The sequence below is a fragment of the Colias eurytheme genome, chromosome 13 (genome assembly GCF_061535395.1).
Source record: "Colias eurytheme isolate Ceu_HAF_F1 chromosome 13, ilColEury1 Martin Lab GWU primary, whole genome shotgun sequence".
Taxonomy (NCBI): Eukaryota; Metazoa; Arthropoda; class Insecta; order Lepidoptera; family Pieridae; genus Colias; species Colias eurytheme.
In genome coordinates this window covers 2,421,116-2,434,328 of record NC_142992.1, presented here as the reverse complement: position 1 = coordinate 2,434,328, position 13,213 = coordinate 2,421,116, and the positions used below count along the sequence as shown (strand labels likewise).

At 31.5% G+C, this 13,213-nt stretch overlaps 1 protein-coding gene across 1 annotated transcript; it reads left to right on the top strand.

Moving 5' to 3' along the window:
- Positions 1–6,068: 6,068 nt before the first annotated feature.
- CtIP (CTBP-interacting protein) lies at positions 6,069–12,752 on the top strand. The gene is made up of 11 exons (XM_090108954.1): positions 6,069–6,298; positions 6,386–6,470; positions 6,639–6,709; positions 8,205–8,463; positions 8,814–8,997; positions 9,605–9,684; positions 9,950–10,117; positions 10,349–10,450; positions 10,651–10,788; positions 10,963–11,059; positions 11,390–12,752. Exons 1-11 carry the CDS (start codon positions 6,199–6,201, stop codon positions 11,567–11,569), a joined length of 1,464 nt encoding a protein of 487 aa, XP_089965080.1. The 5' UTR covers positions 6,069–6,198; the 3' UTR covers positions 11,570–12,752.
- Positions 12,753–13,213: the final 461 nt, after the last annotated feature.

Genomic DNA, 13,213 nt, shown 5'->3' with positions numbered 1-13,213 from the left:
GTGTGATTGGTTGTAAAAATCGGCCGGAACGAAGATTACCAAATATTACCTTTCACACGTAAGTAAACTTATTTGAAGTATATTGTTTTATAGAACTGGATATAGTTGATACATTTTCATTAACTCTAATGTGAAATTATCTACAAATATATAATATTTTCATCGAAATAGACGTAAACATTTTTTTGTGTTATCCGACTAAATTACGAAGTGTTCTTGTTGTTCAGGACGCCATTTGTTTTTACGTAGTTTCAAATTTATGGTATAATCATGTGATTAACATTAGGGATACCAGTACAGGGTAAAATTTTCCCCAAAATCGTGAAATGTTTTTTTAATATTAAATATGTTTTTTAGGTTTCCAAAAGAAACAAGTACATTAAACAGATGGATTCGAGCTACCGGAAGGAAGAACTGGTTACCAGGAAAAAGTCACAGAATATGTTCTATACATTTTGAGTCGCGTTATTTTCGAAAAACGAAAAAAAAAACCTATTTGATGCCCAATGCAATTCCAACACTTTTTACAACAGTGAGTAATTTTTGTGATGCATTTAGTTTGGATTTAAATGTTGTAGTTTAAATATTCATAGACCGATTTTGTTGCTACGTCTACATAATAAACAAAACAAGTTATTAATTTATTTTTATAGGGGTATATTTTCTATTTATACTAAATCAAATTTTATTTTTTTAGGATATTATTGTTGAGCGACTGAGTACTGCCCAACAATCAAAAGTCCATGGACCAGGTCTTAAGGTAAATTAATAATTCCATTGCACTTTCCCACGAGCAACAACACTGCACTATTTTAGAACTGCACGACATACCGTGGAGAGGAAGTTTATGAGGTGTTGTTGTGTATGTACACGGCTCATATGAATGTGTGAAGCCTGGATTAGTCACCGGTTTTTTTACACCTTTTATTTTGTACATGGATGTTCTTAGTATTATCTGATTCAACTAACTTAATCTTTTCAGGATGTTGTTGAGCTACCTAATACAAGAGAACAGGCGAAAACCCCTGAACCAAGTCTTGAGGTAAATTGATTATATTATAAAATTATGGTGAAATATATATCTATACTAATATTATAAAGCTGAAGAGTTTGTTTGTTTGTTTCAACGCACTAATCTCAGGAACTACTGGTCCAATTTGAGAATTTCTTTCGGTGTTAGATAGCCCATTTATCGAGGAAGGCTTTAGGCTATATATTATCTCAACAGACCAACAGGAGCGGAGCAATGCGGGTGAAACCGCGGGACATAGCTAGTTAGTAATAATTTCATTTGGGTACATTTTGTACATTTATGTTATTTGAATTTTCTGGTTTACCGAAGTTAAACTTTATCTTTACAGGATATTATTGAGCTACCTAGTACTAGCAAACAGTCGAAAGCCCCTGAACCAAGTTTTGAGGTATATCATTATTTCATATACAACAATAAATTAATGAATGAATACATTTATTTCTGAAACAATGAAGTAGAGTATAGTAATAATTTCATCACGCCGGTGCCAGCGCATGGTGACAGCGCTTGTGGCCGATCACGGGGCCAGGAGCAGGAGCCGCCGTTGTGAAACTATATAGTGCTCGCGCAATAACTAAAACCGTAGCAAATGTTAAAGAACAGCCGAAGTGATATCTTTAATGGCGTATAGGAAATGTTGCCACAGCGTGGTTTTATAGCGTGACCAAAAAATATATTTTGAAGAGTTACCGTGGGAGCACTGTAACTGTTTAGAGTTATTTGTATAAGTAGTATATTTTGTCTTATTTAGGTACATCTGTGTGGTCTTATATTTTTTAAAATTGTAAAATTATTTAAGTTGGAAAAGGAATCAAATCTACTATAATTGTGAGGGGAATCTAAAGCCTGTAACATAGTTTTGAAGTTTGAACTAATACATGCTTTAATTTCCCCAAATATATAAACTGTATTATTTTAATACTTTTTAATTAAAGATTTTTTTTCTATTATATATTTCTGTTTCAAGTTTGCAAAAAATAACTTAATATTTTTTTTTCCAGGTGGAAACACCGAGAAAAATCAAATTAAGAAAAAAATTAATAAATAAAGAACGTGTAGCCGAGCAAAGAAAAAAGAAAATTGCAGTATTGAAGACAAGGGCGTGGCGGTTAAAGAAAAAGAATGCAGAACTGTGCAGCATATTAGAAGATTTAAAAGCCCGATGTTTAATAAATCAAGAATCTGCTGATGTTTTGTCATCTATAGAAACGGCAAATAAGGACTTTTTAAAAAGATATATTTGTAAAGAATCCGCACCTAGGAAGTATTCTGTAGAGTTAAGAAAATTTGCATTAACTCTCCACTTTATAAGTCCAAGAGCCTACGATCATGTTCGAAAATATTTCAATACATGCCTTCCTCACCCACGAACTCTTTCACGGTGGTACCAGTGTATAGACGGTAGTCCAGGGATCAGTAAAGAATCTTTAGAAGCAATAAAACTACTCAAATTAGCTAATAGTATAGTGAATCCATTTCGCAAATTATTTTGCGCCCTATGTTTCGATGAAATGGCTATTAGAAAGCATGTAGATTTTGATGGTCAAAACTGTATAGGGTTTGTAGATTGTGGCAATAATATAAGTAGTGGTCAATTAGCTAAGGAAGCCCTTGTCTTTATGCTAACTGCTATAAATGGTAGTTGGAAAATACCTTTAGGGTACTTTTTAATAGATGGTATTTCGGCATACCAAAAAGCCAATTTAGTTCAGACCTGTATTAAAACCGTTCATGATGAATGTGGAGTAGAAATTTTATCACTTACATTCGATGGCTGTCCAACAAACTTTGCAATGGCTAAATTATTAGGGTGTTGTTTACAAGATACTCAAATAGATCCTACTTTCCAAGTAGGTGACAAAAAAATTATTATATACCCAGATCCATCACATATGCTTAAATTAGTACGGAATACTTTGGCTCAGAAAGGACCCATCATTGATAGGCAGGGACGCACTATTTCCTGGGAATACATCAAACATTTAATTGACTTGCAGGAAAATGAAGGACTTCACCTAGCTAATAAACTGAAAAGATCTCATATGAATTTTAGGCAACAGATCATGAAAGTAAAGTTGGCTGCTCAGACTTTCAGTAATTCTGTTGCTGATGCCATAGAATTTTGTAACGAAGAACTTAAAATAGATAATTTCTCAAATTCGGAGGCTACAGTAGAATTTATTAAAAATATAAATGACTTGTTTGACATATTAAATTCAAGAAATATGAATGCATATACACATAAAAAACCTCTATTCGAGGGAAACTTTTTAAATACTAAATTGATTCTTGAACAAATATATCAATATTTAATGAAGTTACATTTAGGTGGCATGCCCATCCTTAATACAAACCGAAAGACTGGATTTTTGGGCTTTATGATTTGTATACGAGGGATAATTTTTCTATACGAAAATTATGCCAGAAGTGAATCCTTACAATTTCTGTGTACGTATAAGCTTAGCCAAGATCACTTGGAGTATTTCTTTAGCGCGATTAGGGCTAAAGGTGGATTTAACAATAACCCTACAGCCAAACAATTTAAATCCGCTTTCAAACGGATGCTAGTCCATGGTGAACTTAAACACATCACTACAGGTAATTGCATTCCTCTACAGGAAATAAATATACTAACATATACCAAACCGGAAATTGCAATAAATAAAACCACAGAAAGAATTAAACTAATAGATGAAACTGATGATTCTGAGATACGTGACATTGATTTTATCCGCACTATGGATGACCACGACTATTTAAGTGATCCTAGTAAACTGACCGAATTTTCGAAACAAATTATTATTTATATCGCAGGGTTTGTTGTAAGTCAACTGAAAAAAGAACTTAAGTGTCCTGATTGTACGTCAGTTTTGACTGCGGATAAATTTAAAAGTTTCTTGTATAAAAAAGACAAGGGGGGACTGCAATATCCTAGTAAAGATGTAGTTGCCATTTGTACATTTAGTGAGAAAATTTTCCGTCAAAATAGAGATATGAGTAAGAAAAATTATTTTCATACTATTTCTCAAGAATGTCTCAAAAGATGCCTTAATGAAAATCTTTTTTCAAGAATAAGTGATCATTTTAAAAATCAATTATTTTTAGACTGTCACTATTCACTTTTAATTAAATCCATCTGCGGAAAATATATAAAAGTTAGGATGCACTATGCAACAAAAAAAATGTCTGAGGTGGATGACAAGGTACGCAACTTTTATAACAAGTTAATTTTATTTAAAGGTCAATAATTTTGAAGGTCAAGGATTCAACACCATCCTTAACTCTTAATTATAAGATTTTTTTTATGTTTGTATTAGTCATCACTACATAGTATAAAACAAAGTCGCTTTCTCTGTCCCTATGTCCCTTTGTACGCTTAAATCTTTGAAACTACGCAACGGATTTTGATGCGGTTTTTTTTAATAGATAGAGTAATTCAAGAGGAAGGTTTATATGTATAATAACACCCATTAAATAGTGGAGAAGTACTGTTATTTTTGAGGTTTCTAATGTGATGTCGTAAAAATTTACATTTTTTCCGCTTACATTGCAAACGCTGGCTGAACCCTACGAGTTTTATCAAAATAATGTACTAAGTATTATACACATTGAAAAGGTCTACAGAAAAGTCCGCGATGGTATATGTCTATCTCTTATGGACAATAACTTTTTTTGTCATTTACTTTTTACGACAAATAATGGCTAATTTTCGAAGCGATTTTAACCAATACAGCATTAATACTTAACCAATTAAATACCTTGAATACATTGTTCATTTGATATAGATATACAAGGTGAAAGGTAAGACATTTGAAAAATTTAGACAGGAGCTTCTACTCATGAAACTGAACAACTTTTGTTCTACAACTTTGCTGAATTCGTAAAAAAAAATTGGACTTTGTAAGGAAACTTCGCTAATCAGCTGACAGATTTCCATACAAAGTCCAAATTTTTTTCTATCTTAATACTATTATAAAGGCGAAAGTTTGTATGGATGTATGGATGTTTGGATGTATGGATGTATGGATGTATGGATGTTTGTTACTCTTTCACGTAAAAACTACTGAACCGATTACAATGAAATTTAGCACACATATAGAGGGTAACTTGGATTAACACATAGGATAGGTTTTATCCCGGAAATCCCACGGGAACGGGAACTATGCGGGTTTTCCTTTGAAAACGCGGGCGAAGCCGCGGGCGGAAATCTAGTATAATATAAATAGATATTATAATTATATATAATAATTATATAATAAGATATAATATAAACTACCTTATGTCCGATTTATTCCAGATATTGATGCATGCCAAAAAGGAGGACTAGGCCTACTGGGGATACCTCTTTAAAAAAAACGCACCTAAGGTTCTTACCTCACAGGTGGTGTGGAAAAAGAACCAATACAATACAACAGTGAATATATATATATATACTAGCGGTCCGCCCCGGCTTCGCCCGTGGTACATATTTCGCAATAAAAGGTTGTGCCAAATTTCATCAAAATCGGCCCAGTAGTTTATGCGTGAAAACCATACATACATACATACATACATACATACAAACCTTTCCTCTTTATAATATTAGTATAGATTTAAAAATTGCGGGACGTAGCGTTTGCCGCGGTACCGGCCAGCCGCCCGGCTATATATTTTATACCCGTGCGAAGCCGGAGCGGGCCGCTATGTTTTTATATACAACGTTCATAATTTTTCTGTAGTGTATTTAGTATCAGCATTGCACCCGTGCGAAGCCGGGGCGGGTCGCTAGTTAAGTTAATAAATAACAAAATCTTTTCAAATCTGTCTTTTTCTTCATAAACCTATCTTACAAAAAAATACCCAAACATTTATAGATATTTTGCCAGTTTTTCGGATAAAAAGTTTTTGTAATAGTTGGCAACATTGACGTAAGGATTCGCCATCTCGTTCGGGTATACGCCGATGTGATCTCTAGTACATTCTCCCTCTACGACTGCCATATTTCTTTAAAAAAAATAAACGTCAATGTGTGACATTGACAGGGCTATTAAAAAAATAAAAACAAAGGTTATTTTAATTTACCGCGCAATATTTATCTTTAAATTACTTGCTCTGTGATATTTATTTAAATTCTCTCAATGAACTCGATAGTTTATCGTTTTTAAGGCACTTTATATTGAAAAGATATGGCAGAATCATATAAATTTTCATCGCTTCCTGACTTTGTTAGTCATAAAGTGTCTGCAGTAGAAAATAGTTTTCAAAAAACATTAAATTCTTTCAAGGGTAAAATTTAACATTTAAACTTAAAACAACTTTATTCACATTTATTTTATATCTGAGTATCTAAAGGAATATATATTTTTTTTTCAGAACTTGTCGTAGAATTAGAACGAATACACATTGAAGCTTTGTCATACAAAACCCAATATTTATCACTTAAAGATAAATGCGAAAGGTAAGGTCTAGTCAGAGAACAAAATTTTCACAGTGCAATAAGTGGATTTGCTGAAAGGAACCGGAAAAATATCTGTTTTTGTACATATTTCAATTATTGTAAATTATAATTTCTATACTTAACTACTTATTTTGAATTGTTTTTATAATATGATCCATTCTGTTTTAGCAAATGTTGTTCAAGTGCTCAAAGTATGTCTAAGGAAATTGAAAATAAGGATAGTACAATACAACAAATTGGTGAGTATATTAACATGAGAATAGATTCAAATTTAACAATTGAATATATTGGTAAAAATTAAAGATAGTCATTATTCTGCTAATTAAATAAATAAATAAACAAGCAGTATAAGTAAAGCGAAATTTCCAAAATAAAATTGGATTGAATTAATTGAACTTACAAATATTTGACTGACCGGTTGGCTTGGTTGGTAGTGGCCCTGCCTTCCAAACCAAGCCAGAGGTTGTGGGTTCGATTCCCACTTGGGGCAAATATTTGTGTAATGAACATAGATGTTTGCTCTGTGTCTGGGTGTTAATTATCTATATGTATAGTTGGGTCGGCTAAGATCGGACGTATTTGCCGAAAATTTTATACATACTGTATTTTTTATTTTATTTCTCATGATTCGATGTCGTTTTTCTGTTGCGGTCAACTGTAAATTGATGACAAAAAAATATTGTTTAACCCCTAATTTTTTGGTTTGCGTAGATGCTATCTATCTAAGCAAATTAAGAGCCTAAAAAGTAGACTTTTTTCGACTTACCATAGTGAAGAAAATAACAGTTCGACCGAAGATCGGACTATGTAGTATCTTCACTTCTATGCGTTTAATAATAAAGTTCACATTAGGAAACCATCTGGACTTACGTCCATACATTGAGCATCAATGATTGGGTCAGGAAATTCCTCAAAAAATTGGACAAAGAAGTTTGCCTGGCCGGCCGCAAAGTGAAGAGAGGGGCAGAACAAAATGGCGGATCTAGTAGTGTTGGCAGCAGTAGAGAATATTGCCTAGTTTGCAAGTTATTCCATGCATCCGATCTTATGTCACATCCGATCTTAGGCGACCCAACCTTATTTATTTAAAATTATATAATATGTATGTTTATCTGGTTAGTATGGGATCAGATCGTGCCGTGTGTGAAAATTGTCCTGATATATTTATTTATTATAATCAGTTTGAACATACAAATATTATAATGAAAATGTAACTAAACCAGTATTTGAATTTTTATTACATTACTAGCTTCCGCCCGCGACTCCGTCCGCGCGGATGTCGGTCTTCGCGTGGATGGTTTATTTCTCCATTTTGAGTAACTCTGACAATAACATCTTATAAATATCTATTGGACCCAAATACGGCTAGGCCTATAGTAATACCCAACGTGTGTTCGCGGTTCTACAGAACAACGTCTATGGATAAAACTGAAAAATTAAGATTGTTTTTTTTCTAGGTATTTTTCCAGGATAAAAAGTATCCTATTTTACGCCCAGGATAATAAGGCATAATTATACCAAGTTTCATCGAAATCGAACCGTTAGTTTTCACGTGATGTCTTCACATACAGACAGACAGACAAAAATTTTTTTAATCACGTATTTGGGTTTGATATCGATCCAGTAACACCCCCTGCTATTTATTTTTTCAATATTTTCAATGTACAGAATTGACCCTTCTACAGATTTATTATATGTATAGATAATGATAACTTTAAATGAAACACTTTACAGCATCAGCTCTAACAAGTTTATTAGAAACAAAAAACCTTAGCATTGTTGAAGATATATTTAAACTAATATATGCCGATTCAAATGGTCCCTTAATAAGTCCCAAGAAGGAAATAGACGAGAGATCAATACAAGATGACTCTGTGTCAGAAATAGAAGGTACTCCAACGGGCCGCAAGAGCCCTATTATATCAAGTAGGAAAATGAAAACCAACACTAGTAATGGGTTGAGTTTGAGTAAAAAGAAATGTCCAGACACTTGGTAAGAATTGTTAATATATATATATTTTTTTTTTTGTAAAGTAAAAATTGGTTTTTGTTATCTTATATCAGAAATCTCTCTAAAGTTATATTTTCAACATTTTGTTTAAACTGAAACCAATGATATACTAAAATCAATTCAATTAAAACCTTGTTTACTTTTATCTTTTCATTGAATAATACTTTCAATTGCTCAATGAAGAATTCTTTTGCTATTTATTACTGTTATGTAGATTTTTCCTTTTATTATTTTAAAGTACCAAGTACAAAATATATTATACCTATTTGTTTCATTTATTTACCTAATATATAATTCACATATTGTGATAATTCATAAATTTACAATTATAGGGAAACACCAGAGAAGAAGAATATGAAACTATTATTCCCTAGTCCAAGTAGAACAAAGCCGGGAGGCAGGATGAAGCAATCTCGTCTCAATTTAGTCAAAGTGAAGTCCTCATGTGTTGTTGACCTGACTTGCTCTCCGGAAACTTTGGCTAAAGCTATCAGCTGTTCTGATATTGAAGTAAAGGTAAGATGAAAAAATGTAAAAAGTCTTGTTAAAAATAGTTTGTTTAATTTACTGAACAAAATTTTATATTATTATGCTAAAACATTATTTCCTATTGGTATGGATGAAAATGAGTATATATATGCTTAGGATATCAGTAGTTTGAATATAATTTATTTGTTCCTGTTTATGCCAAAAATAAATAATATAATGTGGTTGTTTTTTTTTAATGTAGAAATAGTTATTAACACATATCTAAGAGCGTATACGCACTATGCGGGTAGCCGCATTGCGGGTAGCCATCCGGCTGACCGCAAGCACAATTATGTACGTAACCGCAGACCGCACAGTGCGCATAGAAATGAATATTACGTACATAATTGTGCTTGCGGTCAGCCGGACGGCTACCCGCAATGCGGTTACCCGCATAATGCGTATACGCTCTAAGCAGTTGCAACTTTTATACAAATGTCACAAATGAAATAACTATTAATTAATTATTACTTTTTCCTTGATTGCCTTCTATCCTGCAACAATTACAATTTAGTGAGGTAAGGTTAGATTACGACTGTTTTTAATTATTTATTTTTTATTAAAGCAATTAAACACCTTATTTTGTTCATTCTAGCCCAACATCAAAAAGGAGTTGATGGATAACGATGAAACTATACTACCATCACCTACAAGTGGGCTGGCTGTGTCACAAATGTAAGTTATTTTCTATTTTGGTTATTAAAAACCTTTTTCTCCTACTCAATATTTTAATTTCATACTCAAAAATATAGAGTTAACAAAAATATCTGTACATATTATTTTTTGATTAAATCCTACACTCGAATATAAAAAATATTCGAGTGTAGGATTGAATTAAAAATGATTTATGTGTTAGAATAGTTTATCTATCAAGAAATATTGGATTTATTCTTCTAACAGCAAACTTATTTTAAACAGTGAAAAATTTATATTTCAACAGATTTCCACCTAAATCATTAGCAAGGAGCAGTCCCAGTAAGTTCAAAAAACCATCAACACCTTTAAAGTTTAAAATAGAAGAAGAAACAATGATGAATAATTCTGCTGATAAAATGTCTTCACCAACATATACACAGTGTGTCGATATAAATAAACACAATAAGCCAAGGTAAGAATTATATAATTTAAGAGATTTAAATTAATAATTTGATAAAATAAGGCACAGATAAAACAGAAGTTTTTTGAACTTTAGTTTTTTTTTTCATTTATTAATATAATTTTTTGAAACTCTCAATGTACAGTACCTTCCTGATGCTCAAATCTATTGCACATGAATTGCCTTTATTTTATTTTCAGTAATAATTCTTTAATAAATATGTCAAAACGGCATTTATTTCAGTTTAAAACTAATCTCAAAGATGTCTAAGCAGGACGAAAACATGGAGTGTGATGCAGATGACAGTATATCGCTTTTACAACAAAATAGAAAGAGTCCTTGCAGGTAAAACCATATGTATCATACATTTTATGTACAAAAGAGTAAATATTTTATACTATAAGCCTCTACGTATTTAAAAAAGCTATCTATCAAATTGAAAACGTATTATTATTTTCACAAATGTATTTTTCCCTTTTTTCACTTTTTCTATAGGTATATTGTATTTTAATACCATTATAATAATAAAAACCTATCCATTTCAGCCCTAAAAAGGAACCCTTAGCAGAAAATAACAATTTAGTAAATACAAATCAAGATGATATAGAGTCGAGCATGTCGATATTACAAACTCATCTGCAAGTCAATAAAGTATCACCCACAGGGGATAAACCAGTAAAAAGGTATCTATTTATTATTTTTTTTTTATTATACATATTAAAAAAAATTGTTTGCATTGTTTATAAAAATAGCAATACTTTCCTTTAGAATTTTTTTACTGTTGTATTAAAAAAAAGAAGGTTAGTATCAATTTTTAGGTTGTAATTTTACTTGTATCTTTTCTAATTTTATTATAGAGCAATCGCAGAAGGTCCAGTTTATAAAGAACCAATTGTCAGGAAAAAGAGCGAAAAACGGGCCCTTCGTGGTTGGAGCTGCGATGAATGTAAAAATGTAAGTTTTTGTACCAATTTTATTTCATAACTAAATACTTGGTCTTTGTGTTTATTAAAATAAAAAAAAACCTTAATATTTCTTTTTTATTTCACCTTTTACAGTACAAATTGTAAAATCTAACCAAAAATATTTGATTTACTTATTACTATAACATCTTGATAATATGTGCCCCCACTTTTTCTCCTGCAAAAACAAGTATATATTATAGCTTATGTGGTATTTTGTTTCATATACATCAAAATCCGTTCAGTGTTTTTCGCGTGAAAGTGTAACCAATATACATCGATAAAAATGACTCAAATAATAATACATTTTATTTCTCCTTAGTTCTACGGCGAGCTCTACAAACACGACCCGCAAATGCTAGAACAGAAAATGGACGAATGTTCGAAACACCGGGGTAAAAACAACCCCGTTCGGCCCAAAACACCCCCCGGCTTCTGGGAACCGCGCTGGGATGTACCCACCGATACTGAGGAATTTAATAGAAGAAATAATGCTATATAAATAATAATAAATAATTTTGTAGGCTATATGCTATAAACGACTAGACTTAAAATGAAAAGATCGTCAACAAATGTCCGATGGCGTTGTATAAAATCCTCATTGAAAATAACACCTTATTTCGCAGCAGTAATGACTAAAGTCTATTTATATGACTCATTAAAAAACTCTGCCCAATACGTGCGTAGGCAGACTTTTGTGCCGGACTATTTTAAGCATGAAGTTGTTTATTGTAGATAAATATTTGTTGAACAATAAATTCAATAGATCTGATCAAAACAATTATAAATGTCTAAAAATGTTCTCATTTTAATTTTTTGATTATGCCAAGAGCAGCGTTAACCTGGATTTTGTAATGGCACTTGAAACATGTTTTCAACACAAGTTTATATTTTTGTAGTAAGACCAAATAGATTTTAGGGTACTATTTTATTACCGTATAAATTAAGTGATACTGAAGTAGTTTCAAATATGTTCATTTGATTATATGTAAAGGAAGACAAAATAATTTTAATTACAGTTCGATTCAAACTTAATGGCGGTTCGGAAGTTAGCTGCGAATGCATGTGTGCGCAGGTATCCAACCGATAATATCTAAAATTGTTTTCTGCCCATCAGATCGTTTTATGTTCCCAGCCGCCATTAAGTTTGAATCATACTGTTATTATAAAAAGCAATTGCATGAGTTATGGATGCATAAAGTAATATATTTTTTAATATTTTTTCTTCCTTCTCTTAAATCTCTTTCTATTTCATTGTCATATTAGTTTTATGTTCAATTAGTTAGGCTATTGTCCGTAGATTATAGGAAAATTCGATTATTAATCTAGAAAATTTATTTCATTAATAGGAAACTGACATAGGTACATAAGTAATTATATTTAATTAATAATTTTCAATGAATATGATTCTCATTTAATTTAAAACTATAATATGTAGGAGCATGTTGTACTGTGATAAACTTTTGTATATATAAAAGTAGGTAATAGAGAAGCAAAGCGTAGGTTGTACTTATATACTTCTTACTATTTAATAATACCAATGATAATTTTCTCGGTTTTGTACTCTTTAATTCTATAATAAGTAATTATTATTGTAACCTCTTTGTAACAAAAACGAAAAAGTACCACTTTATATTTTTGTGTATAATTATGTATTTCAATTCTTCATGTGTCTAACTAAGCAATATAATTATTATTTAAAAAAACAAACTCTTTTATTTGTACACCCTTTTTATTTAAGTTTTTAATACTGGAACATCTTGAGTTCGTAGAGCAGTCACTACGGCTTATTTAAGGTATTATACAGTCATTAAATTAAGCGCTATGTTATTTATTTTTATCAATAACATACCCCAAAACAGGAAGGTATCCCTAAAAGTACCTAATCATAAATAATAATATGATTGTTGTATTATTTTATATTTGGGAAATTGATTTTTCAAAATGTTTTACAGTCAGAGTTTCCGCTACTTATTTTACTCCAACTAAGCTCCAGTTTTCCACCAACCACTGCGAACATATAGACAATGCAGTATTATTAAATCATAGAAATCCTCGATGTAGAAATCACTTCCAAAATAAAGTCGCGAACGCAGCAGATATTTTTCCTTGAATGACATTGACAAGTACATATTATGTCAAAACA

What these genes read in the sequence shown, in the direction of transcription:
- CtIP (XM_090108954.1), top strand. Translation starts at nt 6,199, where the DNA reads ATGGCAGAATCATATAAATTTTCATCGCTTCCTGACTTTGTTAGTCAT. An exon ending in TAGTACAATACAACAAATTG is followed by an intron (nt 6,710 to 8,204) that starts GTGAGTATATTA and finishes AACACTTTACAG; the next exon opens with CATCAGCTCTAACAAGTTTA. An exon ending in GCTGCGATGAATGTAAAAAT is followed by an intron (nt 11,060 to 11,389) that starts GTAAGTTTTTGT and finishes ATTTCTCCTTAG; the next exon opens with TTCTACGGCGAGCTCTACAA.